This window comes from Argentina silus, assembly GCF_951799395.1.
Source record: "Argentina silus genome assembly, chromosome: 18".
In the NCBI taxonomy this organism is placed as follows: domain Eukaryota; kingdom Metazoa; phylum Chordata; class Actinopteri; order Argentiniformes; family Argentinidae; genus Argentina; species Argentina silus.
The window spans coordinates 14,222,312-14,246,503 of record NC_139672.1 but is presented as its reverse complement, the minus strand read 5'-3'; the positions used below and the strand labels follow the sequence as shown (position 1 = coordinate 14,246,503).

At 44.4% G+C, this 24,192-nt stretch overlaps 1 protein-coding gene across 1 annotated transcript; it reads right to left on the bottom strand.

The window, feature by feature from the left end:
* Positions 1-1,599: 1,599 nt before the first annotated feature.
* On the bottom strand, positions 1,600-23,114 carry cUnh10orf67 (chromosome Un C10orf67 homolog; the record flags this gene model as incomplete). Its single annotated transcript, XM_083690551.1, has 16 exons — positions 1,600-1,721; positions 5,255-5,360; positions 5,706-5,777; positions 6,652-6,739; positions 6,867-6,932; positions 7,458-7,540; positions 7,984-8,058; positions 10,900-10,965; positions 15,193-15,258; positions 15,424-15,482; positions 16,956-17,103; positions 20,511-20,663; positions 20,887-20,961; positions 21,508-21,651; positions 22,729-22,849; positions 23,032-23,114. 16 exons carry the CDS (start codon positions 23,112-23,114, stop codon positions 1,600-1,602), a joined length of 1,527 nt encoding a protein of 508 aa, XP_083546677.1.
* Positions 23,115-24,192: the final 1,078 nt, after the last annotated feature.

The following is a 24,192-nucleotide window of genomic DNA, read 5'->3' as shown; positions in this document are numbered from 1 at the left end:
GTGTGGTAGTGAATGCAAGACAGAGTGTTAAGTGTCCTTATTGAGCCACTGTTGAGAATAACGAGGTCTTAATGCCATAATCACATCACCTCTGTATAGTAGGAGCCTTGGCACGGAGAAATGAAGTCATATCCCAGTAACCATCTGTTATAAGTGACACCCAGTGGAAGGAGAAATTGGTAATTGATTCTAAGCTTGTCGTTCAAGGTCGCCGGGGTTTGACGTGAGCTGGGATGGGGTATGGGAGAGAATGGTGTGTGTGTGTGTGTGTGTGTGTGTGTGGGGGGGGGGGGTTCTATACATGTGGTGGTGGGGGGGGGGGGGGGGGGTTCTATACATGTGGCCTGAGAAAGTGAGAAGACATTACTGGCGCTAACTGACTGAGTAACCTAAAGAGCCAGTCCACCCACACTTAACCAGGGGGAGAAAATGGCAGCATAGAGACGTGGACACACAGTAAACACACAGTAAACACACAGTAGACACACAGTAAACACACAGTAGACACACAGTAAACACACAGTAGACACACAGTAAACACACAGTAGACACACAGTAGACACACAGTAGACACACAGTAGACACACAGTAAACACACAGTAGACACACAGTAAACACACAGTAGACACACAGTAGACACACAGTAGACACACAGTAGACACACAGTAGACACACAGTAAACACACAGTAGACACACAGTAGACACACAGTAAACACACAAAATGGACAGTCAGAAAGAGAGAGAGAGGGACAGAACACAACCGTGACTATGATCAGTGTACTAAACTGACACTGTAAACTAAATAAACTAACACTAAACTAATTAAACCAACACTAAACTAATTAAACCAACACTGAGAGACGGGTTATTTTCAAAGTAATACATTAAATAAGAGACAGGGGAAGCCCTGTATTCTGACCCTGTTCATTCACTAAAGACTCACTGGAATCAGAGTCTCCTAAACACTCATTGTGAGCTCAGGCTACAGCCACACCGCCATTGAGGCTTGCATTCTCCAGAGCCTTGCATTGAAGCATTCCTCAGGTTTTGTGCTGTACAAGGCATGCGGAAAGCTAAAGACTGTCCCCTAATAGAACAGCCCCTTCACTCACTGGCTATAGAGCCTCATACAGTCAATGAGGTTCCCACTATTCACTCTTTATCCCACCTATGAGGCTAAAGGCATTGAATGTATTCATGACAGTCAATGAATACCATTAACTAGCTGGCTGTCACTTCCTCCAGACAAATACCACTGTTGTTATTGTTGTTTGTGGTGAGGACAAACTTATTGTTGAGAATGATTGTTTAGGACAGTTTTTCTAAATGGGAACACATGCATGGTCGATGGTCAACGACAACCAAAGCGTATATCAAGCAAAAGAAGAAAGCACATTTCTTTCAGCAAAAGAAATCATCAAAGAAATCACATGATCATAAAATAAGGGAATTTCTGACTAAGTATAAGCAAATCTCAAACTCAATTGTATTTCAATCATAAAGCACGACAATGTTTGACCATGGAAACACCTGATATATAGATATATACGCAATCTTGTCATTAGTTTAATGTTCTCTCTGAGTATGTTGAAGTGTTATCATTTGGAAGTGTTGCAGACTGTGGAGGAGAGGGACGCTGCTGGCCTGAAACACTGGGGCGGGGGGTGAGGAAGAGGAAGCTCCTCTTCATCATCTTCATCACCTGACTCCAACTGGGATTCTGGAATGACATGAGCACAGCAGGATGTATGTTATATAATCACTACTGTCACTGCCTTATTGTTGAAACAAATACCAGTGTTTAATCGTCTTGAGATGCAATTCAATATGTGCTCTAATGCCTTGTTGTGCAAATGTGTTTACAACATTTGTGGCCATAGTATCTTTCTTCACAGATGGCTGTACAAAATATGTGTTGAGTAGTTTCGTATTTCCAAGACCAGCCTGCAGCCCTGAGAACTGCTCTTCCATCCTTTGGAACTCTCTCCACCTCTCTCCACACAATGTCTACTTCCCCGTTACATCCCAATAAATTGCGGTTCAATCAAAAGCAATGGTCTCAACCATCCCCGGTAATTTTTTCTCCCCTCAATCAGATGAATGTGTGGGACTGCCTATGGGAGGAGCGACATGACATGTTCCCCCTGGCGATTCTAAACAGGTCACGGACGCTCCATAGAGCCGCAAGGCGATGGGAGGGGGAGACTTTAACCACACCGTGTAACAGCATCAGAACCAGTGGTTACCCCCTTTCAGCAGCGCTGGAATGGCCATAACAATACCATTCACATGGCACCACAGAGGACATGGTGCTTTAGGGGGACAGACCGGCAGGCTCTTCATCATCCACACAGAATGGCCTGCTTCCCTCACTGACTGGGACTCCGAGATAAAAGACCTTTAAAGATCTCTCTCTCTCTCTCTCTCTCTCTCTCTCTCTGTCACTCTCTCTCTCTCTCTCTCTGTGTTTCTCTCTCTCTCTCTCTCTGTCTCTCTCTCTGTCTCTCTCTGTCTCTCTCTCTGTGTTTCTCTTTTTCTGGGGTTTTTTCTTTTACTCGCGTCCTTTTCACCAGACGTTCAAATTATGAAAAATGTTTAGGGACTTAATGTTAAGGGGACTTGAAAAATACCCCTAAAATGGGAGAAAAAAAAGGGAGGAAATTTAGAATGGAGGAACGGAGAAGTGAGCAGTCAGAGCCTTGCCCTGCTAGTGACCTGAAGCTTTCAGGGTTCTTGAACACATCAGAATTGCCATTGTTGAGGGTGATTAATTGAGACTGATAACTCACCATGAACAAAGATTGTTATAGAGCTTAATGTGGTAGGCCTGGGTTTGTTAATGCCTCATTCACGTACCTTTGTACTTAAGCATATGGGGCCAGACGTATTCGCTCACAAAGACGAACACAATTTATTACGCTTGTATGTTCCTCTAACAACCTCCCTCCCTCTCTCTCTCTCTCTTTTTAAAGGATATTTATTTTTTTGGTAAACTGACTTTGTTTCCACTTTTAACAGCTTGCATTGAAAAAGGAAACATTTAACACACATTTTATAAGTGAGTTCTGAACAAACAATAAAGTAAAGTGCTTTAGATTCAATGTTCATTGGGGCCGTAAATAGATTAGTAATGACTTCCTTATTGCTAATGAGATAAGTAGGTTTGATAAAGAAAAATGTACACAGTTCATTTAGAGCTTCATTATGAAGTAAAATTACAGTATCCTAAGCTTTTGTTCGTGAAAAAAATGGAAAGAAATTATAAAAGAAAAATGTTTCATGAAAAAAAAAAAAAGATATTAACAAGATTTTCAAATCACAGCCTTACGCTAAGTCTGTGTTACAAACAGCTGTATGTTTCTGGTTCAGTCTCAGATGAACGAAGTCCCTAAATGTGTCCCTTCTAAACGGTCAGCCATCACGCCGACACGAAGACAGAGAGCACGAGTAATGCAGCAGTCCAATACACACACACACACACACACACACACACACACACACACACACACACACACACACACACACACACACACACACACACACACACACACACACACACACACAGAGGGCCAAAATCATTCAGGCCATCTTTAGATTAGGCAACTGACCCACACGGAATCAACCCAATCTGCCGTGTGACAACAGTGTTTGGTCAACGCTTCCTAAGTGTCAGGACCTGCGGCCGGCTGCTCGCCTTATCACCAATGTTTCAATTACCCAGTGTCAATGGGTGATCTATGGGCTGCTGCATTCCCTTGGTTTAGTCAGGGGGGTGTTACGGTGCGGTGTAGAGAGAGAGGGAGGGGGGGGGGTGCAGAGTAGAGAGAGAGAGGGGGGGGTGCAAAGTAGAGAGAGAGAGAGAGAGGGGGGGGGGGTGCAGAGTAGAGAGGGGGGGGGTGCAGAGTAGAGAGAGAGAGGGGGGGGTGCAGTGTAGAGAGAGAGAGAGGGGGGGGGGGTGCAGAGTAGAGGTCACTAGCCCACAGCCTCGGCCCACTCGGCCTGAAGACCAGTGGCTTCTCAACCCCGTCACCTCGCACCATGCTGCTTGTCAGCCCTGTTGACTTTTGCTTTATTGCATCAGTGAAGCCTTTGGACCCTCTCACACACAACAATGCTAGGTCTGTATCAATGGATGGACCAGAGCTAGGGCTGGGGCACGTCGCAACACCGCGTAAATACACAAAATAACACATTTACTTGATTATGAATGGACAAAAAATGAATAGCCTGGATTGATACTTCTTATACCACTCATAATGACCATAAATGAAGCTATTTCATCGATGGTTGACGATACTGTACTGCAAATTTCACTGCTACAGAACATGTTGCTGAAAGAGATTGCTCCACTGCTGCTTTGAGAGTAACGGCCCAAAGTCAAAGCAACAAACAATCAAATATCAGCGACGTTAAAAAGTGGTCAAGGGAAAGGAAGAGGAAGCGGCTTTCCCTAATGGCAACGCAGTCTTATTGTCTTTTAGATTATTGGCTTTGTTTACATAGCTATGCCAGCAGGATGACAGCGTAATCTGGGCAGATTAATTTGTTAGCTTCTGTGCATCCCATAGATAGTCCCGCTCTGTCTGAGGGCTTCCGTATTGATGGGGGGGAATTAAGCCGTCAAACCTATCTGGCCTCGTCATGCCTGCTGAGCTCGTTAGACAGGATAACCAATTATCACAAAGTCAATAGCGGCCAGATAGAGAGATTACTGAGAGCTTAGCCCCTGAGGTTGACGTTGATTCCTGCTTCGTCCCCGCTCCTGACACCACAGGGTAACGAGGGATCCTGAGTCCTGCCTGGGACTCTGGAGTCTCAGTTCAAAGGGAAAATGAACAAGCATCTAGAGTGATTTTTCATGTGTGGAGACAGGAGACAGATATTCTGTAGGTCTTTGCATGTGGTACCTTTGCCTCATGTCTTTTAACAACACACCCTCGGGAATAATCAATTAACAAAACATACTTAGGTTACTGTGACATGTTGGGGTTTGATTCCGGTCCTCTGTGGCTCAGTTGGTAGAGCATGGCGCTAACAATGCTTAGGTTGTGTGTTCGATTCCCGCTGGGACCATATATACTGAAAAATGTATGTACTCACTGCAATGTAAGTCGCTTTGGATAAAAGCGTCAGCTAAATGTTGTATATATGAACATAATTGCCCTTTCACATAAATCACACATTAATGAAAATGGGAGATTTGGCCAAATGTGTTGAGTTCAGCCCTGAGTGGTCTGTTATTAAATGTCTTGCCTGGGAAGGACAGTGCGTCTGTCCCCCTCTCACTCAACACACTGATGTCCATCGTCTCATTGGTCCTGTCCATCTTCTGGAGACCCCCACCACCACCTATGTTGGGCTGACACAGAGGGAAACACATCTTAACCTTAATTCACACAACAGAGCCAAACCGATATGAGCCAAGCTGAGCTGTGCTGTGCTGGGCTGGCCTGGTTATGCCTTCATCGTAGAGGGTGACGCAGTGCTGGAAAGGTGTATGATACCATTCGTCTTTCCATTTCATGTATTAAAATGAGCCCGTCCTCTGATTTCTACCTCCACCAGCCTCCCCTGGTTAATAGAAAATGTCAGAGCCGGCACAGTACGGTTCAGGTCGGCCTTGCAGTGTGTAAAGGCCCTTAGTGGTTGAATGAACCATCCAAAATGGAGTGTTAATTATGTTTTCTTCTTCTATGGTACCAACCAGAGGCGTGTAGCTGGGCATCTTGAACCCGTTGCTGTACGCAGGACTCTGGAAAGACCCAGGCTGGTCCATCTGAAAGAAAGACACAGACACGCATGAAACAAGCTCTGTCGTAAAACATTCAAGTTCGAGAGAACAGCAACATAGCAAGCAAAAGACCCAGACAGTCACCTGACAAGCATATCTGTAACTCATCGAAAATACTCTGCCGTGGATTTGCACTTCTTCAAATATTTTTGTGTACATCCTACATTTAAATGTGTACATTTGTTTTAGATCCAATTACCACGGCCCTGTAAGCAGCTGACTGTTTGCGTTAGGTTAGGCTACTGTGATGCTATTGTGACGCCTTGGCGACACCCTGATCTGCGTTGTGTTTGTTGAATGAAAAGTGACCCGTGCGACGTGCAGAGCAGATAGTACTGTGCCTCTCACTGACACCGGTGAACTTATAAAGACGCATCCTGAGCTTGCTTTCATCCTCGTTGTGTTGTCAGTGATTGACTTGTGGCATATCCAGCTCCTCGTGAACAACAGTGGGTGGGAAGGAGGGGAAAACGCAACAAAAACAAGGAGCCAGACTCAGACCTATGAATATTCAGCAGCAACAACACCAATAGGAGGGCTGGATGAGTGGCTTTAATGGTTCTGCACCTGTTTAACACTGATCTGTGTGTGTGTGTGTGTGTGTGTGTGTCCTATTACAGTATTATTGATCTCGTGCCAAATGTAGGCCTACACCACAATCTCCTAATGCCGCCTGTTATCCTGCTCTTAACCGTTGTTTGCCTGTCACTTGTATGCCCAATAAATGCCCAATGGGGATAAACAAGGTTTATTGGACTGAATAGCATTGAATTGAACTGAGTTGAATCGAACTGAATAGCATTGAATTAAAATGAATTGAATAGCACTGAATAGAATGCAATTGAATCAACTCCCTCACCGTGTAGCAGACTGAGGCTTGCTGTAGGGAAGCTGCCTGGCGTTGCAGCGTCTGTCGTAAGAACATCTCATCTTTGATAGCGTGGTAACTATGAATAGAAGTTAGAAAAAAGGATCTAAAGGATCTCCCCGAAATCTCACATCCACACACTGTGGCCCCGTTCAAACGGCATGAATAAATGTCTGATGAAAGCAGTGCATAACACATTTATATACCTCTGTTTCAGAATCTCAAATTTCTTCTCCCAGATGTTATTGGAGCGAACCAACTGTTTCTGCAGGCTTTGGTAGACAATAACAACAACAACAACAACAACACACAACAACACTGTACGACTGAGCTGGTCTTATGCAGAGCCTGATGTTTAACATGGTACTGTATATATGTTTAACATCAGGCTCAGGCTCGTGTTTGATGCTATTACAGTTATCACAATATGTTAATGCTTATTTTTTCTCTTCAGTCTAAATAAAAACATACTGATATATATATATACATGTACAGTACCATTGAAAAGTTTGGACACACCTTGCCAAGAGTGTGCAAAGCTGTTATCAAAGCAAAAGGTGGCTACTTTGAAGAATCTAAAAAACCATATTCTGGTTTGTTTAACACTTTTTTGTTCACTACATAATTCCATATGTGTTCCTTCATCCTTCATAGTTTTGATGTCTTCAATATTAACCTACAATGTACAAAATAATAAATAATAAAGAAAAACCATTGAATGAGAAGGTGTGTCCAAACTTTTGACTGGTACTGTATATATATATATACTTCTGATATATATGTATATATATATATACTTCTCTATTTGTTTCTTCTGAACGTTTTCCGCGTTCTTCAGCTCAGCAAGTTCTTGGATCAGCTCCACGTCTCCTTTCTCAACCTTTCAGTGTAAAACAAACAGTTATTATTGATCACAATCAAGTACTCAGTGTTTTTTTACCTGTACTGTTTGGTTAGTATCATTAATGTCATACATATAGATATCAGAGGAGGCTGGTGGAGGTAGAAATCGGGCCGATTGTAATGCATCGAACGGAATGAGGAATGTGTGTTTAGACCATTCCGGTCCATGTATTACAATTAGCCTGTCCTTCAATTTCTACCTCCACTAGCCTATATATATATATATAGGGGTATTTGAGCAGGGCATGGATTCTAACCCATGTCGACATGGGCATATGTGTGCACTGTAGGCCGTGGTGCTGGACCACTGGACCACCCCAGGACCACCCCAGGACCACCCCAGGACCACCACTGGACCACCCCAGGACCACCCCAGGACACTGACAGACAGATATTGAGGAGGAAAAGACAGCATTGTACCACAGGAACTCTAGTTTCTGCTTGAGCTTTCAACACGGCCTCCTGCGCCAACATCACTTCTCTCTTCTGTCTCTCCTTCTCCTCCACCCTCTTCTCCTCCTTATTCTTCTCCGAAGCAGCAATCTGAAGGAACAACAATTAAATTAAATGATTATTATTTTTTTATATTTAAAAAATATTTTTTAATTGTATGTTGTTGTTGTTGTTGTTTTTTTTTTTTACAAAACCTGCTAGAAAATGTGATAGAAAATGTTTTTAAAAACACAAAAAAACCCAACCTGAAAGTGTTTGAAAATGAAACATCGTTCAACGGAGGTAGTTCTCTCTCCATCAGTGGGACATTCATTCAACACTACAGCTATCAAAGTCTATTGTTCAGCGACTAACATCAAAGGCCATTGACCCAGTGTTAAGAAAGGCCTCCATTGGTATTAGAGGTCCTTGTGTGTGTTTTATCCACTTTCAAACTCCATCTAAATGAGAGTGGCCTTATGTTCTGTACCATCCCGTCGACTCAGGTCTAACAATAGCTGCTTTTAAACAAACGTTTAAACAGTGTCCATTCTCAGAGGCCTGTATACCCCAGCATTGTGAACGGCCATGTTGGCTGATTTACTGCATATGGTCAAGATGGGCGTGTGAAGGTCAGGTCAGAACAGGTCACCGTGGTAACATCTCTTAAAGGGGGAGCGGGGGGGGGGGGGGGGTACCTCCATAGAGTGTTGAGTCCTTAGTGACTTATCAGGACACAACTGGTACCTAACTAACTAACAAACCAACTAACCAACTAACTAACTAACTAGTGTCTGTTATGTATGAAATATAGCACAAGGCTCTCTCTCTTCATCTGTAACATAATCTGTGTGTGTGTGTGTGTGTGTGTGGGGGGGGGGGGTGTAGCCTAAGTCAGGGTTCAACCTGTTTACAAAAGGCTTGAGAGCTCCGGTTGGTCCTTCTGTAGACATGAATGAATAGAGGGGCAGGCTTTGAGATTTGCTATGGTAAGCGGTGTGGGTGTAACCCACCAGAGTGTTTGGCAGGGGCAGGCTTTAGGATTGGCTATGGTGAGTGGTGTGGGTGGACTCAGGCTGTGTTGTTAGTCTAGTTAAGACAGGGGTTGTCAGGATGAGGGTTTTGTCTCTTCTCGGCTTGAGGGGGAGAGAAAGGGAAAGCCTGCTTGTCACCATTGTCTCTGGATAAGGAGCATCGTAGATGCGTAGGTGTGTGTCAGGAACAATGGGCCATTCAGAGCATCGTCAGCCGGTGTGAGGGGAGCAGGGAGCTACGAGAATGTGTTACCCTGTGAATCCGAGTGATCGATCCACAAATCCATACATATTTAGATTAGCTTTCGGTTCAATCGGCGGCCATTTTTCGCTTCGCATGTTGTTACTGTTAAAAACCGTCATTAATAGGCCATGTGTCCATGTTGGTCAGGTACTGTGCAACAGGTAGTGTTGAGTCATTCCTACGTGAAGTGGAAGTTTCTCTTTGAAGATAGAGAGACATTAATCAGGCTGGCCCTTCCACTCTAGCCATCAGTGTGTTGGGTCAGCTGCAAGCTGAATTCCTCTCTCTCTCTCTCTCTCTCTCTCTCTCTGTTCCTCATAATGTCCCCCCCCCCCCCCCCCCCTTTCTCCCTCTCAGCACTGGAGCTGTCCGTCTCTATGTGGTCAGTGTATTGACAGAACCCCCCACCCCCCATCCCCCCATCCCCCCCATCCCTCCCTCCAGACAGGGTATGAATAAGCAGCAGAGAGAGCAATACGTAGCTCAAGTGCTACTGCAGCTTTGTGTTGGCAGAGTAAACTGCTCTGAGTCAACACGCAGGTCGCTAGCCCTTTGGTTCATAGTACTGCCACCAGTTACCTAGTATTTATTGTGTTGCAGAATTAACAATGATAATAATTACTTTGTGGTGCCTACTTTAAACAATTCAACACACAATTGGTAGCTATCTGTTACAAAACAGTACCAAGTGGTGTGAACTTGTTATAAATAAAAATCCATAGGTTATTTTTGCTGTAATTTATTTACATGGTACTTAGTTACCATGTAATAACTAAGTAAATAAGTGGTGATTTCTGCGCAGTAAAAATACGTCACCCTGGGAGTTGATCAGAAATTATCAGAATGAAATTCTAACATTGAAAAAAATGAATGCAATGATTCTTATGATGACTGATGGACAGATGATTCACTTACTTAGTCAAATTTTGCATTTGTTCTAAGTCGCTTTGGATAAAGGCGTCTGCTAAATGCCATAAATGTAAATGTAATTGTTTGAGTTTCATGAATGTCCGAAGGTTTAAACCTGCAACATAAATACGTTTTCAAACCGAAAGGAAAGTCTCTCACATTCCTAGTGCCTCTGTCTTAAACCTGCGTGACACCAGACATGTTGATGGATGCACTTCACTGTTGACTCCTGTTCCCTCCCGATGGATCATTAACCAGCTCCCCTTGGCTCGGATCGATACCCCTGAGACCACTGGTGTACACACTATCCTCTCTCTTTGCTTTACCTGCCTAATGTCTGCCCGCTGATGGGCTATCTGTCCTTCGCTGGAGAGAGAGGCAGACTTTTAAACATCCCGTTCCTTGACACACACACACACACACACGCACGCACGCACGCACGCACACACTCACGCACGCACTCACGCACGCACGCACGCACACACTCACGCACGCACGCACGCACGCACGCACGCACGCACACACTCACACTCACACTCACTCACACTCACACTCACACTCACACTCACACACACACACACACACTCACTCGCACACTCGCACTCACACACACACTCTTGACCGCGCCACGTTTCTGTGCATTAGGTGAGGAGCATCTGTGAAATAGCGGTGGTCTCGACACCAAATGTGTGTGTGGGTCACATGACAGTCGCTTACCTCACTCTTACGGAACTCTTCTATCCGTCCGATTTCTTTCTCCATCTCCTGTTTCAGTGCCTTCATCTGTGTGGTAAATACATTAAAAAAAATAAAAGGTTGTTTACAGAGCAAATCATTTGTAGTTACAGTTGATGAACTAGATTCTAGACACTACCTTGGTGATAAACTGTCAACACATCTTCATGTGAGGTTGTGTACACAGCCTAAGTCCTTGAAGGGGTTGCATTGAAAAGCAAAGCAGGAGAAACTGACCAGCTATTTGCATATCAACCTTTAAGAAACCACGATTATCCTCTAAAGAGGTAACAAGGTTATTATGATCTTGAGACCTGGGGTGCCTTAAGTAACGCCGCTTTCTAAAAGGTGCCATAATAAAAGAAATCTAAAGAAAAGTCTGTTTGGACTAGAAGACCCCAGCAAGGCATGGATTCCTTGAGAGGGCGGATGTTTGCTAAGTGCTTTTGTGCTAGAGCAACATCCCTGACATGTAGTGGTTCTCCCTACGTGGCTCGGAGACTGAAGAGCTCTGTCCCTTTGGTCAAAGTCAACAAAATAATGTAATTTTTTCCCCTTTTCATTTCATATTTTTGACACGTAACCTCAATGACAGAACTTAGCATTGAGTTTGTCAGTCACAGGGACAATGGCTATGTCATTGGGGGTCGGGGGGGGGGGGGGGTGTCTTTATGGAGTGGTGTTTACCCAGAGCTCCTCCTCTGTCCATAGAGAAGGTGCTGGAACACCATCTGCTCCGAAGCTATTAACCTCCATACCCAACCATGCCTGTGTTGTGGGTAGTCAAGTGGAGAGAGAAGAGGGGTCGTGGTCCAGCCACGGAGGAGAACACTATTGATCCTCAAACCAATGTTTTTGTTGTTGTCTTAATGGTCGGAATCATTGTTGTGCGGAGAAGATTCCTGCCGATTAGCGTTTGGTTTATGATGACGCTCCAGCTTTATTCAAATTCCTTTCACTGAAGCGTGTAAGAAGGAGGAGGAGGAGGAGGAGAAGGAGGAGGAGGAGAAGGAGGAGTGTTTTCTCGGATATTTGTTCTTATTTGTCTGGGACCTTTCTTTCACACGTCTCAATACGGCCCCTTTTATTGCAGAAGAAGGACATCCTCCTTCATGTTTGTCAGGCATTTCTAAAAGCACTTGACTTGATTGAAAGGGAGTGGGTTTGTGACAAATATTTCTAAATGATCTAATTAAACAAAGTGTTTGATTGATAGGTTAATTGATTGAGTGAGTGATTGCTAGGTACACTACATTTAAATAATCTAGAATAATCTACACAAAAACTGAATCCATAGGTTTTAATTAGAGTGAGATGATGTCATGTGACATCATGTCTCCAAGCAACCCCAGGGGTCATGTCTCCAAGCAACCCCAGGGGTCAGGGCAAGACATTCAGTGTGGTCGTTGTTGAGCAGAGGCCACTCGGAGTGCTTGAGGAACACTTCTGTGCTTGAGGAACAGGACTGTCAGCTTCTCGATTCTAACGCCGCTGATTGGCTTGCCATCTTACAGTTGTTCTCCATTGTATACACAGAAAAAATGGAACTATGCACACAAGTCTGAAAAGTTGAAGCTCATGTATCAACATCAAGACTCCGGACTGCTGAACTCTAAGCACAATTCCATTGTTTTCACTCAAATAGAAATTCTGAATCACATTTTTGCAAAACTCTAAGCACAAATCATTTAGCATACTTTGTTCGCCTGGAAAACACTGGCCTTCAAAATGCCACACCCTAATTACCAATTGGTTTCACTCGCTTGTTCAAACCCAACTGGCAAAACACTTCAATCACGTGTCAGAGCATAAAAGAGGCCTCAGGTGACCTCTACTGTGTCAGGGGGAAAAAATGAAGCAGCATGGAGAACAGAGAGGTAGAGGAAGAGTGAGTGTAAGAGGAGGAGGAGGAGGAGGAGGAGGAGGAGAGGAGGAGGAGGAAGAGGAGGAGGAGGAAGAGGAAGGTGAGCCAATATGTCTAATGAAATCCGCGCAACTTTGGTTGACCACGTACTCAATCATGGCCTAACAATGACTGAAGCTGGGCAGCGAGTCCAGCCGAATCTGAGCTGCTTCACGGAGGCCTCAGTTATCCGGGCATTCAGAGATGAGAAGAGGTGAATAACCACTTAAGTAGTCTTCTACACTCTCTACAGTCACTACAGTAATGTAACTTTATGGTTTCTATGGATATCTACAGTGCTTAGAGAAATGTATAGTGCAATGTTGTTTTGTCTTACATTTATGAAATATGTGTAGCCTATACCGTATATACTTTTCACAGATGCTTTTTCCGGCCAGGGAGAACATTGCGGGTGATGTAGATGAGGTCCTCTGGCCTGATCAGGACCGGAGGCGGGATGCAGACTGAGTTACATGTAGATCTGTTTCACTGCATTTTATATTTTTATTTTTTGTGGGCCTACAAAAAGCTATTTTTTTTGCAGTCAGTTCAGTCAGCTGAACATTTTACTTTATTACAGTAACAAATAAATATTTGCTTTGTTACCTTTTTGTATTTGTGCACTGATTTCATCATTACATCCCCAGAAAGACAGTCCAAACATTTTCTTACTGTAGTGTTTTTCATTTTACTTTTCAGTGCAAATACTGTGAGTTTTGGAAAAATAGGTAACATTTGTGTATTCTCAGAACTCTAACAGTGTTGCAGTATCAACTATAAGTTGACAGTGTGACTCTGGGAAGCTGGGTTGTGAGTTTAGTCCAAATGGAGCACATTGGATAGACAAATGTGCATTCTATCCTATTCAGATGCAATGATTGTGTCAATGCAATACTTATATGATATATTCACAGTATTGTATTACAATATGGCAACAGTCTTTATACTGTATGTACCATAAAATTGCAACCTATTTTGGGACAAAAAAAAACAAAACCTAAACTTTAAAAAAGAAGAAAAAGGAAACAATTTCTACACAGTTGTTTACATTTGAATATGTAACACGGACTCATGAAGCCATACGTACATACGTACATAAAACAGTATTCTGATGGTTGTGTTTTAAGTTCATCACACCAGTGTTTAATTGATGCTCTGTAAGAGATATTCATATGATAGCTGTGTGTATCGTTTTGGTAAAAAAAAAAAAAATCAGTTTTGAGAAGAGAGAACAGTTTTGACAACTCTTTTCAGTTTTGTGTTTTGAGAAATTGAGCTGTAGTTTCAGGAAACGTGTTTAAATGATCAGGAAGAACTGTAAGATGTCCAAATGAGTGATTGGTACACCTAGTAAAAAAAAAAAAGGCCGTCGTTTCAGCATTACAGCTCAATAAAATGAACTGGCAAAATTCCATCCTTCACACCATGTCCCACTATTATACATTTGTCCCATATATTTACCGTATGAATTAAGCTAGATAAACAGCCCAGACCTCGCACATCAAAGCAGTATAGTTCTCCAGGCCCGTTTGCCAAATGTTTTACCAGTGGAAACATGCTACCGGGTCAAACATTAACCTTTGTGTTCACCGCTCGGGTCGATAAAATGCCATAAACACACCACCACCTCCACCTACCAGTTGTTTTACAGTAAAACAAACGCCACAGCAATCTGTTGGCATCCCTTTCACTTCATGCCAAGACTAACAGAGCAGAGCTCTCACCTGCACTGAGAGATCTTTTAGTACAAGGCTATGGTGTGAAGCTGACATATGCTGTCAGGGTGGTTTTTTCCCACTCATTTGGGGTGGACTTTAAACACTGCCAGGAGCCCCAGCCTCCAGGGCTGTACTGATGCATTAGATTGGTGGAACAGCAAATAAACAAAAGACCAAATTTCAGGAGCATTCTGATGATCTGTGCTGTACTGTTCTGTTCTATTCTATTTCAGTCTGTTCTATGCTGTTCTGTTCTGGGGTCAGTTTCACGAAAGCTTTGTAGCTTAAAAACGACTCTATGTCTTTTGAAAATCCAGGCCCACTCCTCTCCTAGACCGGCAAAGCTCTTCATTGAACGCATTCCTTTAGTTCACTCAGAGGCGATTGACCTGCAATCATTGATTTTACAATTATTACTCTCTCATAGCTTTGCGGCTGTGTTGTGGAGAGAAATTAAGTAATACTTCAGCTGCAAAGCTTTCGGAAACTGACCCATTCTATTCGATTCGATTCTACAGCAGTTCAGCTTGAGTAGGAAAGGATGAGGGGCTTCAAAACCTGTTTTACTCAATAATCAGCCCAATTCAACAAGGATGCTCTTGGATTATACTGTATACTTTATACACACAGCTTACAGGGGGAAACGATGCTCACCTTGGTTTTGCCGGTGTCCTTCTCCGTGGACAATTGTGCCTTTACCTGTTCATGTTCAGTGGACAACTAAAATTGAAATAAAAAAAAGAAATAAAAACATAAAATGTACACATTTATTCAGCGAAAGGGTTCCACAATACTTGGTTTCATGTTGTTTTTTTCCTCTACAGAAATGCATGACTGTATTCATCTATAGACAGTATTCAGTAGAATACGCTTTGTTGAAATTACCTTGATCATGGCCTTTTTATCATCCTCCGCCTTTGATTTCAGATCCGTTACAGTGTTAACTGTAACAAGGAGAAAGAGAGGTTGAAAGAGAGAGAGAGACAGAGAGAGATTGAAAGAGAGAGGAAGAGAGAGAAATAAATAGAAAGAGAGAGAGAAAAAAGAGAGAGAGAGAGAGAGATGGAGTGTCATTTAGGCTACTGTCAGAGACAGATAAAGCTAACCATGTTAGCCCATAGTGGATTATAAGATGAATAGGGGAAGGGTTCGAGATTGAAAGTGAAGACATTGAGAGAGCAGAGTGACATGACATGGTCCAGGTTCTATTGTGAGTGGTGGTAGTGACCAGGGAAAGTCACTATTGTGAGTCTTAGTGACCAGGGAAAGTCACTATTGTGAGCGGCAGTGACCACCGAGCATCCAGTTGAACTCAGAGTGGCCCTGGGTCCTGGCAGGGTTCTGACCTGCCATTCTATCCATAACCTGATTGGTCAAGATGGCCGCCCACCCACCGTCCCCTTGACCTGACCTAAAACCACTAAGTTCAAGGGCCAAGTGTGGGTTCGCACCCAAGCCCCCTTGATAAAGCTTTTTAAAGTTGGTCACAGCCCATACAAAACCCCTTTAGCAGGTGGCTCTTTATTTCTGTTTGAATGAAGAACATATCAAAGAGGAGATGGCCTTTTGGACGGACGACACACACCGCATTCAAGAATATGGTTAATGTTGAATTAATGAAATATGCCCCTCTCTTCAAAACGCCCTCCGACAAGAGCTGTGACAACAGAGTCAATTGGGGCACTGGTTCTCTACTGACACATCATGTCCTATCAGGTGATATAATGTCTGCTGTGTTTGTACACACACACACAGACACACACACGCACGCACACGCACACACACACACACACACACACACACACATCCCGGGGAACCGATTCAGGTGGTTACCTAAGTTACATGAGCAATGAATGAACATCAAACATTTAGAGACAGAGATAAAAAAACGCTGATCCTTGAAAATACACCTGTGTTGTGTTTACCTTGCCTCAAGGGGCTCCCACACACTGTCGCTAACACGGCTAACCTAACAAGTGTCGTCAAACATCACACCCTCACCAGTAGCTGCCTGGCTGGGGGTCATTAGCTCCTGTCTCCAAACAACACCAGCAGCCAGAGACACACCATTAGAGGAAACAATCACAGATAGGACTTTTGTATGGGACAAGATAAATAAATATATATCTATAATAATATATAACATCAATCAGAAGTAGGCCTATAACTTTTGAATAGGATTATTAATAAAAAATAAAAAAAGTCCTAGAGAATTTATGTTAAGCATTTTTAAGGCAGTATAAAATACTTTCTAATCAGAGAACTGCAAATATGAATGTGAATTTCATGGCCCACAGTGTATTGGACTTTACTTTACTTTAGGCGTATGACTGGAACTTTAAATCTGTAATACACAGGGCTTTAAAAGGAAGCCACAGGGAAGAGGATTTGTTAAAAACCAGCCAGCCAGACAATACCTAGATCATCTAGCCGGCGTTCTTTAAGCTCCAGGGTGGTGCGGACCTGCTCCAGGCTAACGTGCACAGAGTCAATGTCGTCTTTTAACTTGTCATTCTCACTCCTCAGCCACTCTTTCTCCGGGTCCTCCACACCGCCAGAGCTTATCTGAAGGAAGAAAAAAAAATGACACAACTCTCCTTTAAAAAAAAGAAAAAGAAAACTTCTCTTTTTCTCTCTCTCTCTCTCTTTCGCTCGCTCTCTCTCTCTCTCTCTCTTGAATCCAGGAAACAAAAGACACGCAAGCTCTCAAGCTGCGTAGCAAATATGAGTCCCATTCAGAGACAAAGCAATCGTACAACTTTCTGCCTCCTACCATTTCCCCCATGAATAATGAAAAGAGAGACACAAAAAAGAAGAGAGAGAACTCCGGCCTGGAAGAGAAGGGAGGTTTTTTTCCTCTTCTTTTTTTCTCCCCCGTCTCTCTCTCTCTCTCTCTCTCTCTCTCTCTCTTTGCCCGGAAAGAAAGAAAGGCAGTACATTATATACAAAGGCCATAAGTCATGGGGACATTTTTATTGACAGGGATAAGAATACATATCATACTGTTTGTGTGCCCCTGTCATTCAGGTCAATTTATTCTGGAAGTCCAAAGAAGGAGGCAGCTGGGGCCTTCATCCACCCACGGTCTGGGTCTGCAGCCTGGATCCAGGCAGGGCCGCGAGGGGCTGGAGGGGGGGGCTTTGATGGGGGGGGGGGGGGGGGGGGGGCTGGGATGGAGGTGGGGGGGGGGCTGGGATGGAGGTGGGGGGGTAGTATTGCTGGGCCTGGGCAGTGGCACCAAGGGAGGGCGTTAGGGAGGGGGGGGGGGTTCCAAAGTGCACAACGTCCAGTGTGTGTGTGTGTGTGTGTGTGTGTGTGTGTGTGTGAATCTGTTCCTGTGTGTGTGTGTGTGTGTGTGTGTGTGTGTGTGTGTGTGTCTGTGGGGGGGGGGGGGGGGGGGGGTAGTTCTTGTTCTTGTTGCCTTTTGTGGCGTTCCGTCAGCGGCAGAGCTGCCGGTGTCAAGGGGATCACATCATGTGTCAGCGCAGTGAAGTCAGCAGACTGGGAGCTGCATGGAGCCCATCAGGTCCCTGTGATAGCTGCCCAGCAGTCGGCCTCTCCACCCTGCCTTTCTGCACCGCTACGCTAGCTAGCCCACCGCCATTCACATTCACGCCTCCCGCAACATTAACTGGCCTTTTGCATGCCTGTCACACTTAGAGCCTCGACTGGGCTCGCAGTGTGTGTGTGTGTGTGTGTGTGTGTGTGTGTGTGTGTGTGTGTGTGGGTGTGTGGAGGCGTTCAAAGACTTTTCAAAGACTCAAAGTCCCCCCCCCCCCCCACACACCCCCACCCCTCCCACCCTCTTTCCATCCTCCCCTCCTTTCCCCTTGTTTTGTCTCCTCCTCTTCTTTTAGGATGAAAGAAGACAGTACTTTTGTGAGCAGGGCTCATATTTGAGTAAAGAAAGAAATCTTTAACTTTTTTGGAAAATCATGTGAATGCCCTTTTTTGTTACAACTGGAATTAATCCAAAACGTTTGAATTCGACACATTTTACAAGAGGGACAGAGAGGGAGAGGGAGCAGCGTCTGAGACATCCCTTTGCCAAACGACTCATTTGAATGCGAAAGAGGGAGAGAGTACATGAATCCATTTATTCAGGAGTTAAAGTCATGCTTCAAACGCTTGCCCGCCGCTGCATGTATTCTATTGGCCATGCACATGCTGTATGCTGAGTTAATCAAATATTGGAGAAAAAAAAAATCAGCAGGGGATTATAAGGTCAAGGAGTGAGTGTGTGTGTGTGTGTGTGTGTGTGTGTGTGTGTGTGTGCATCTCTGCCTGTGTGTGTGTGTGTGTGTGCGTGTTTGCGTCTGCCTGCCTGCCTGCGTGTGTGTGTCTGTGTTTCTGCCTGCCTGCCTGCCTGTGTGTGTGTGTGTCTGTGTTTCTGCCTGCCTGCGTGTGTGTGTGTCTGTGTTTCTGCCTGTGTGTGTGTGTGTGTGTGTCCGTGCGTGTGTGTCTGTGTTTCTACCTGCCTGCATGTGTGTGTGAGTGTGTGTGTGAGTGTGTGTGTGTGCATGTGTGTCTGTGTTTCTGCCTGCCTGCGTGTGTGTGTGTCTGTGTTTCTGCCTGCATGTGTGTGTGTGTGTGTGTGTTTGTGTGTGTGCGTGTGTGTGTGTGTTTCTGCCTGCCTGCGTGTGTGTGTGACACAGCAGTTTTGAGACGTCCATGCCACAACACAGAGGGATTAGCCTAATACCCAGTCGCTCCCCCTCGGTCTAATCAGTGTGGGCACTGTTCCATCTACCTTGGCACGGCCCTGGCATCAACAGATGACCACCTCTCCATGCACCGCCAAACACCAACACCCCTCCTCATCGCCTCCCTCCATCCTGTCCTCCTCCAAGCACAGCCAAACTCCCCCGCCCCGTCCTGCTCTCCTCCCTGCATCCTTCCGTTCTCTCTTCCCTCCATCCTGGCCTCCTCTTTCTCCTCTCCCTCTTCCTCTCCCTTCCTGCCCTTCTTTCTCTCCTCCGTCCAAGAGGAGCTGCGCCCCCTGTGTGTGAGGGACAGCGCCAGACACGCGTCTCTCCTGTGTTTCTCGTCAATCCAACCCAGAACACACGACACAACTCCCTCAAACCCAAACCCTCTACAACTCCCTCTCTCTCTCTCTCTCTCTGTTACATTCTCACTTGAAGTAAACCGAGTAGCCTGCCAGTCTAGTCCAACATCCTTTACCTCTGGCGCCCCCACCTGCGCCAGGAGCGGAACTGCGGGTGATTAGCGATGCCTCTCCTGTGTGCTGCTCTGTGGCACCGCTGCGGCCGTGGCTGCTCTCATTAGCACATAGAACAAAGGGCTGCAGTCATCTGTTTCACTCTGAGAGGCTGGGTTTTGTGTACAACTCTCCCCACCATCTGCCTAAAATAGGGAACCCTCTTAGCCCTTGGACAGCTCTCACACACTAAGGGCCAGAGAGGAGAGAGAGAGAGAGAGAGAGAGAGAGAGAGAGAGAGAGAGAGAGAGAGAGAGAGAGAGAGAGAGAGAGAGAAGCAGGGATAGAGACAGAGGCGGTGGGGGGGGGGGGGGCGGCTCAGGATCATTAGAATAAGGCAATTATGGGACGGAACCTCACCTTTTAACACTAAATATCCGAGTAATTAATGCTGATTCTTTTGGGGGGTGGGGGGGGGCAGGGATAAAAGGGTACGGGTGAGGGGAGAGTGAGTTAGGGGAGAAATCAACCCCTCTTAGGAAAACACACCTCGCTGACTGTTATTGTATGTCCATGCCGTCCCTGATGCACGGGGCTATTTGGTGTGGTTCTAAACATACTCAGGCCTAGTTTCTCAACCCCTCACCAAACCCCTCCCAGTGTGTTCTAAAGACTTCAGGGGAGGCCGGTGGAGGTAGAAATCGGGAGGACAGGGTCATTGTAATGCACTCTCTATTCCATTCCACGCATTACAATGAGCCCGTCCTCCGATTTCTACCTCCCCCGGCCTCCCCTGCCAGACTGATCCTACCTGAGTGAGGACTCTCTCCTCGTACTCTCTCAGCTGTTCACTCATGCACTCGATCTTGAAGTTCTTCTCCTGGATCTCGCTCTGAAGTTCCTTCAGACGCCCCGTGTCGCTGGCGACAGCCTCAATCTTCTCTCCTTTTTTAAGGTAGTATTTCTGAAATGAAAACCCAAATAATAATATACGGGTATAATAAATATAATGAAATAATTACACTGGGAGATATGACTGTACGTGAAAAATGAGTCTGACATTTCAGGGGTGACAATGACAAAAGCAGTGCAAAAATCAGTGTTCGATGCCATATTTGATACAACATTGTTAACATATAGAGAAACGTCATCATATTCTGGCACATAGGCCTACAGTACGTCCATACCTTGTAGCTGGCTCTGACAACATGTATTGCATCGGCGAATTGTTGTTGATAACTTTTCCGAAGAACTTTAACTTTCTGTAAAATAACAATAATAAGGTGTCATCCACTTGACTAAGAACTAGTAGATAAGCTAGTTATATAGTAATATGCAACATTGGAATTTATAATTATTTAAAATTATTTCTAATTTATAGTGTTCATGCCCCACAACCATTTCACAGCCTCTAGCCTCATTGCCATTTAGTCTCACACAGCCTACAAGATGTATTGTTTTGCTGCTCTTTTTTGTAAATTTGTAAATTTGTTATAGCTATTTTGTTAATATTTTGCTATTTTGTACATTTCTTGTCAGTATTTGCTATTTGTTTTTTATGTTCCATGCACCAACCTCACCATGTCAATTTCCTGTATGTGCAAATATACTTGGCCAAATAAAAGAATTCTGATTCTGATTCTGGAAACTACTCTAGGCTTACCTAGGCCACAAACAGTGATGAAATTAGTTGTTAAGCACACTCTTGCATTATTTAATAGTGTTTTATAAGCCCATACAGGCTGTGCACAGTTGGAATGACACTGCAAGACTCATAAATAATTCAAATTACCCCCCTCCAAACCAACCTCTTTATGATGATCCTCCAGGTTCTTGACTTTGTCATTGATTCTTGTATATAAGGATTCTGCCTCCTGTTGGAGCCTGGCCTCGTACTGCGCCTGAATATACTTTACTTTCAAGACTATATCTTTCTTCAGTTTGTCCATTTCCTAACAAACATTGATGGAATATCAATTAGACAACATTTTGGAGCCAGAGCACATTCCTGTACAATCTAGCCAAAATAAACTCATCCATCCAAATCCAGTTCTCAAAAACAGCAATTTCTAGATAACGTGGCTTAATCAACTGGGTCTAATTCATTGATGTCCTTTTATTTCGATAGACACGAACAAGGGTATGCAAACAAAAACACATCCAGACATTTCCAGACGCATCAAGGCCCACTTGCAAGAGACACACAAAACTCTATCAAATCTGACTTCATCGGTACGAAGGCACTTCACGTGGGTTCAGTTTCCTTCTTTGTTGATCCCGTATCACTTTCAAACTAGCGAGGGCTGAACACTCCGCAGAGGGCCACTGGCCTGCCAATCAATTTGTTTAACTCTGCGGGCAGTGGCAGTCATTGCTGCTCCCTGCAAACCCTCTCTTCCCTTCAACAAAGCCGCCATATGCCCTCTCTGTGGGGGTCCCGGCAGATATAGGGCCCCATGCATTTAAAGCTAAAGTTATAGGAATTTCCAGCTAATGAGATGAAAGGAGGATACAGAGTGAATTGAATCACTGAGCAAATCTGGTGGAATGCACACACTCAGTCTGAGTGTCACTCAGGCTCGGTTAGCCATTCCACTTTCACTGTTCACTGTCTGTGTGTGCGTGTGTGTGTGTGTGTGTGTGTGTGTGTGTGTGTGTGTGTGTGTGTGTGTGTGTGTGTGTGTGTGTGTGCGTGCGTGCGTGTGTTGAATTTAAAACAAAGGGATTTAAAGCAACTGAGATTTTTTTAAAGAATGAATAGGAGGATTGACTTGTAAGTTCAAAACTCAGATGAGCCATCATCATGCAGTACTTGGGGAACACTGGTATCATAAAGGGGGAATGAATAATGTAGTCGTGTTGCTGCACTGTTGTGTTGTGTTCAATGACACAATGTGTTCAATGATACAATGTCACATGTGACAGCTTATTGTCATGTTAAATCCATCTTCACCTCGTCCTGTAAAGTCAAAATAAATCAATGAGCACAATAATAATGAAACAATGTTGTAAGCTTCAGCTGAAGGTACCTTCATGAGCTCATCCGTGTAGTCTGAGAGCAGGTTGATGGTGGGCAGTTCTGAGACATCAGTCTGGACACAGGCATCCCGGCCGAAGAACCCCACCCTCAACTGGTTCCCCAGGGAGAACCTGCACAGTGGACAGAAACAGGTAGGATAACATTACAGAGAGGGAACATGTTATGTTGTCAAAGCACGGAAAGGAAAACTTTCTGGAGCAAATGGGGCTGAACGAAAATATGTTTGCAGGGGGGGGTGTGACGAAAAAACTTTTAGCTAGCTAGCTAGCTAACTACAAAAGTTGATTATTACTTGCGAATTTCATCTATTTCTTTAGAGAATAGCTCCTCTTCATCTTCATCTGTGTAGATGCTTCGTGGTTTAATCAGGTCCATGATTTCGAGTGTCAGGCAGACTTTGATAAAGTAAATCACTTGCTAGCTAGCAGCTAGCCGGCCAAATCTGCGCTCCAGATTGTGGAGTTACCATAGCAACTGGGATACAACTGGGAACTGAAGTTCTTTCTAGGTTGGGTTTAGGGTGTGTGGTAAATGTAGGTTTAAGGCTGGAGTTAGGGTTAATTCTAGGGTTAGGGTTAATTCTAGGGTTAGGGCTAATGTAAAGGTTTACAGTAGTATCGGGTTGGAGCTAGGGTTAGAGTTAAGGCTAGGGTTAGGGGTTAAGGCTAGGGTTAGGGTAGGGCACTTAACTGCCCACATATGGACACTTGGGATATTTTCTGCTTGTGCTGAAGGGGTTGCATGTCCAGACATGTTTACTCCTAATCTGTTTGTAAGGTTCTCCCTCAGACAGTATAGTAATAACACCATGTGTGACAGTGGCCCTGACTGTGGGAATGACAATTAAGAACCAGAGTCCAGACAGGCCTATAGCTGTCTCACTGACAACACATTTAATCTTGTCAATTTGCTTTGGGATTGTTGAAATAGGGCCAATTACACACGATGTTGTTCCCATATTGGATTCAATGGATTTGAGATTAGTGGGAAAAAAGGGATTTAACTCTCCAAAAAGGATCGCTTTACATCTGTGTTGCTCTTTGATGGCACTAATCTCAGACTGATTGTTTTCACGCAATGTGAAAAAAAAAAACTTAAAATACGTAGTTACGTTAATCTCCTAGAGTCTGTCTAAATAGCATAATCTCTTAGAGTCTGATTGAGCAACATAATCCCTAAAACTGAAATGTAGCCTATTCCCTCTAGAATGGTGAAGCCTTGTCAGTCCATAGTCAGCCAGTCAGAGGCTAGGCTAACCCTAGGTATGTCCCCCCCCCCCATCCCCCTCTCAGACAGCGTAGCTTCTACTGTACGAGTCTGCCCCCAGGGCCACACAATATGGCGCTTTAATTAATCTAACTGTTTAGTCTCTCTGCCAAAGAATGAAAGCTGGGGGGGTATTTTTTGGAGGGTTGAGTTGTTTATCTGTTTTCATTGGTGAGTGATGTTGTTC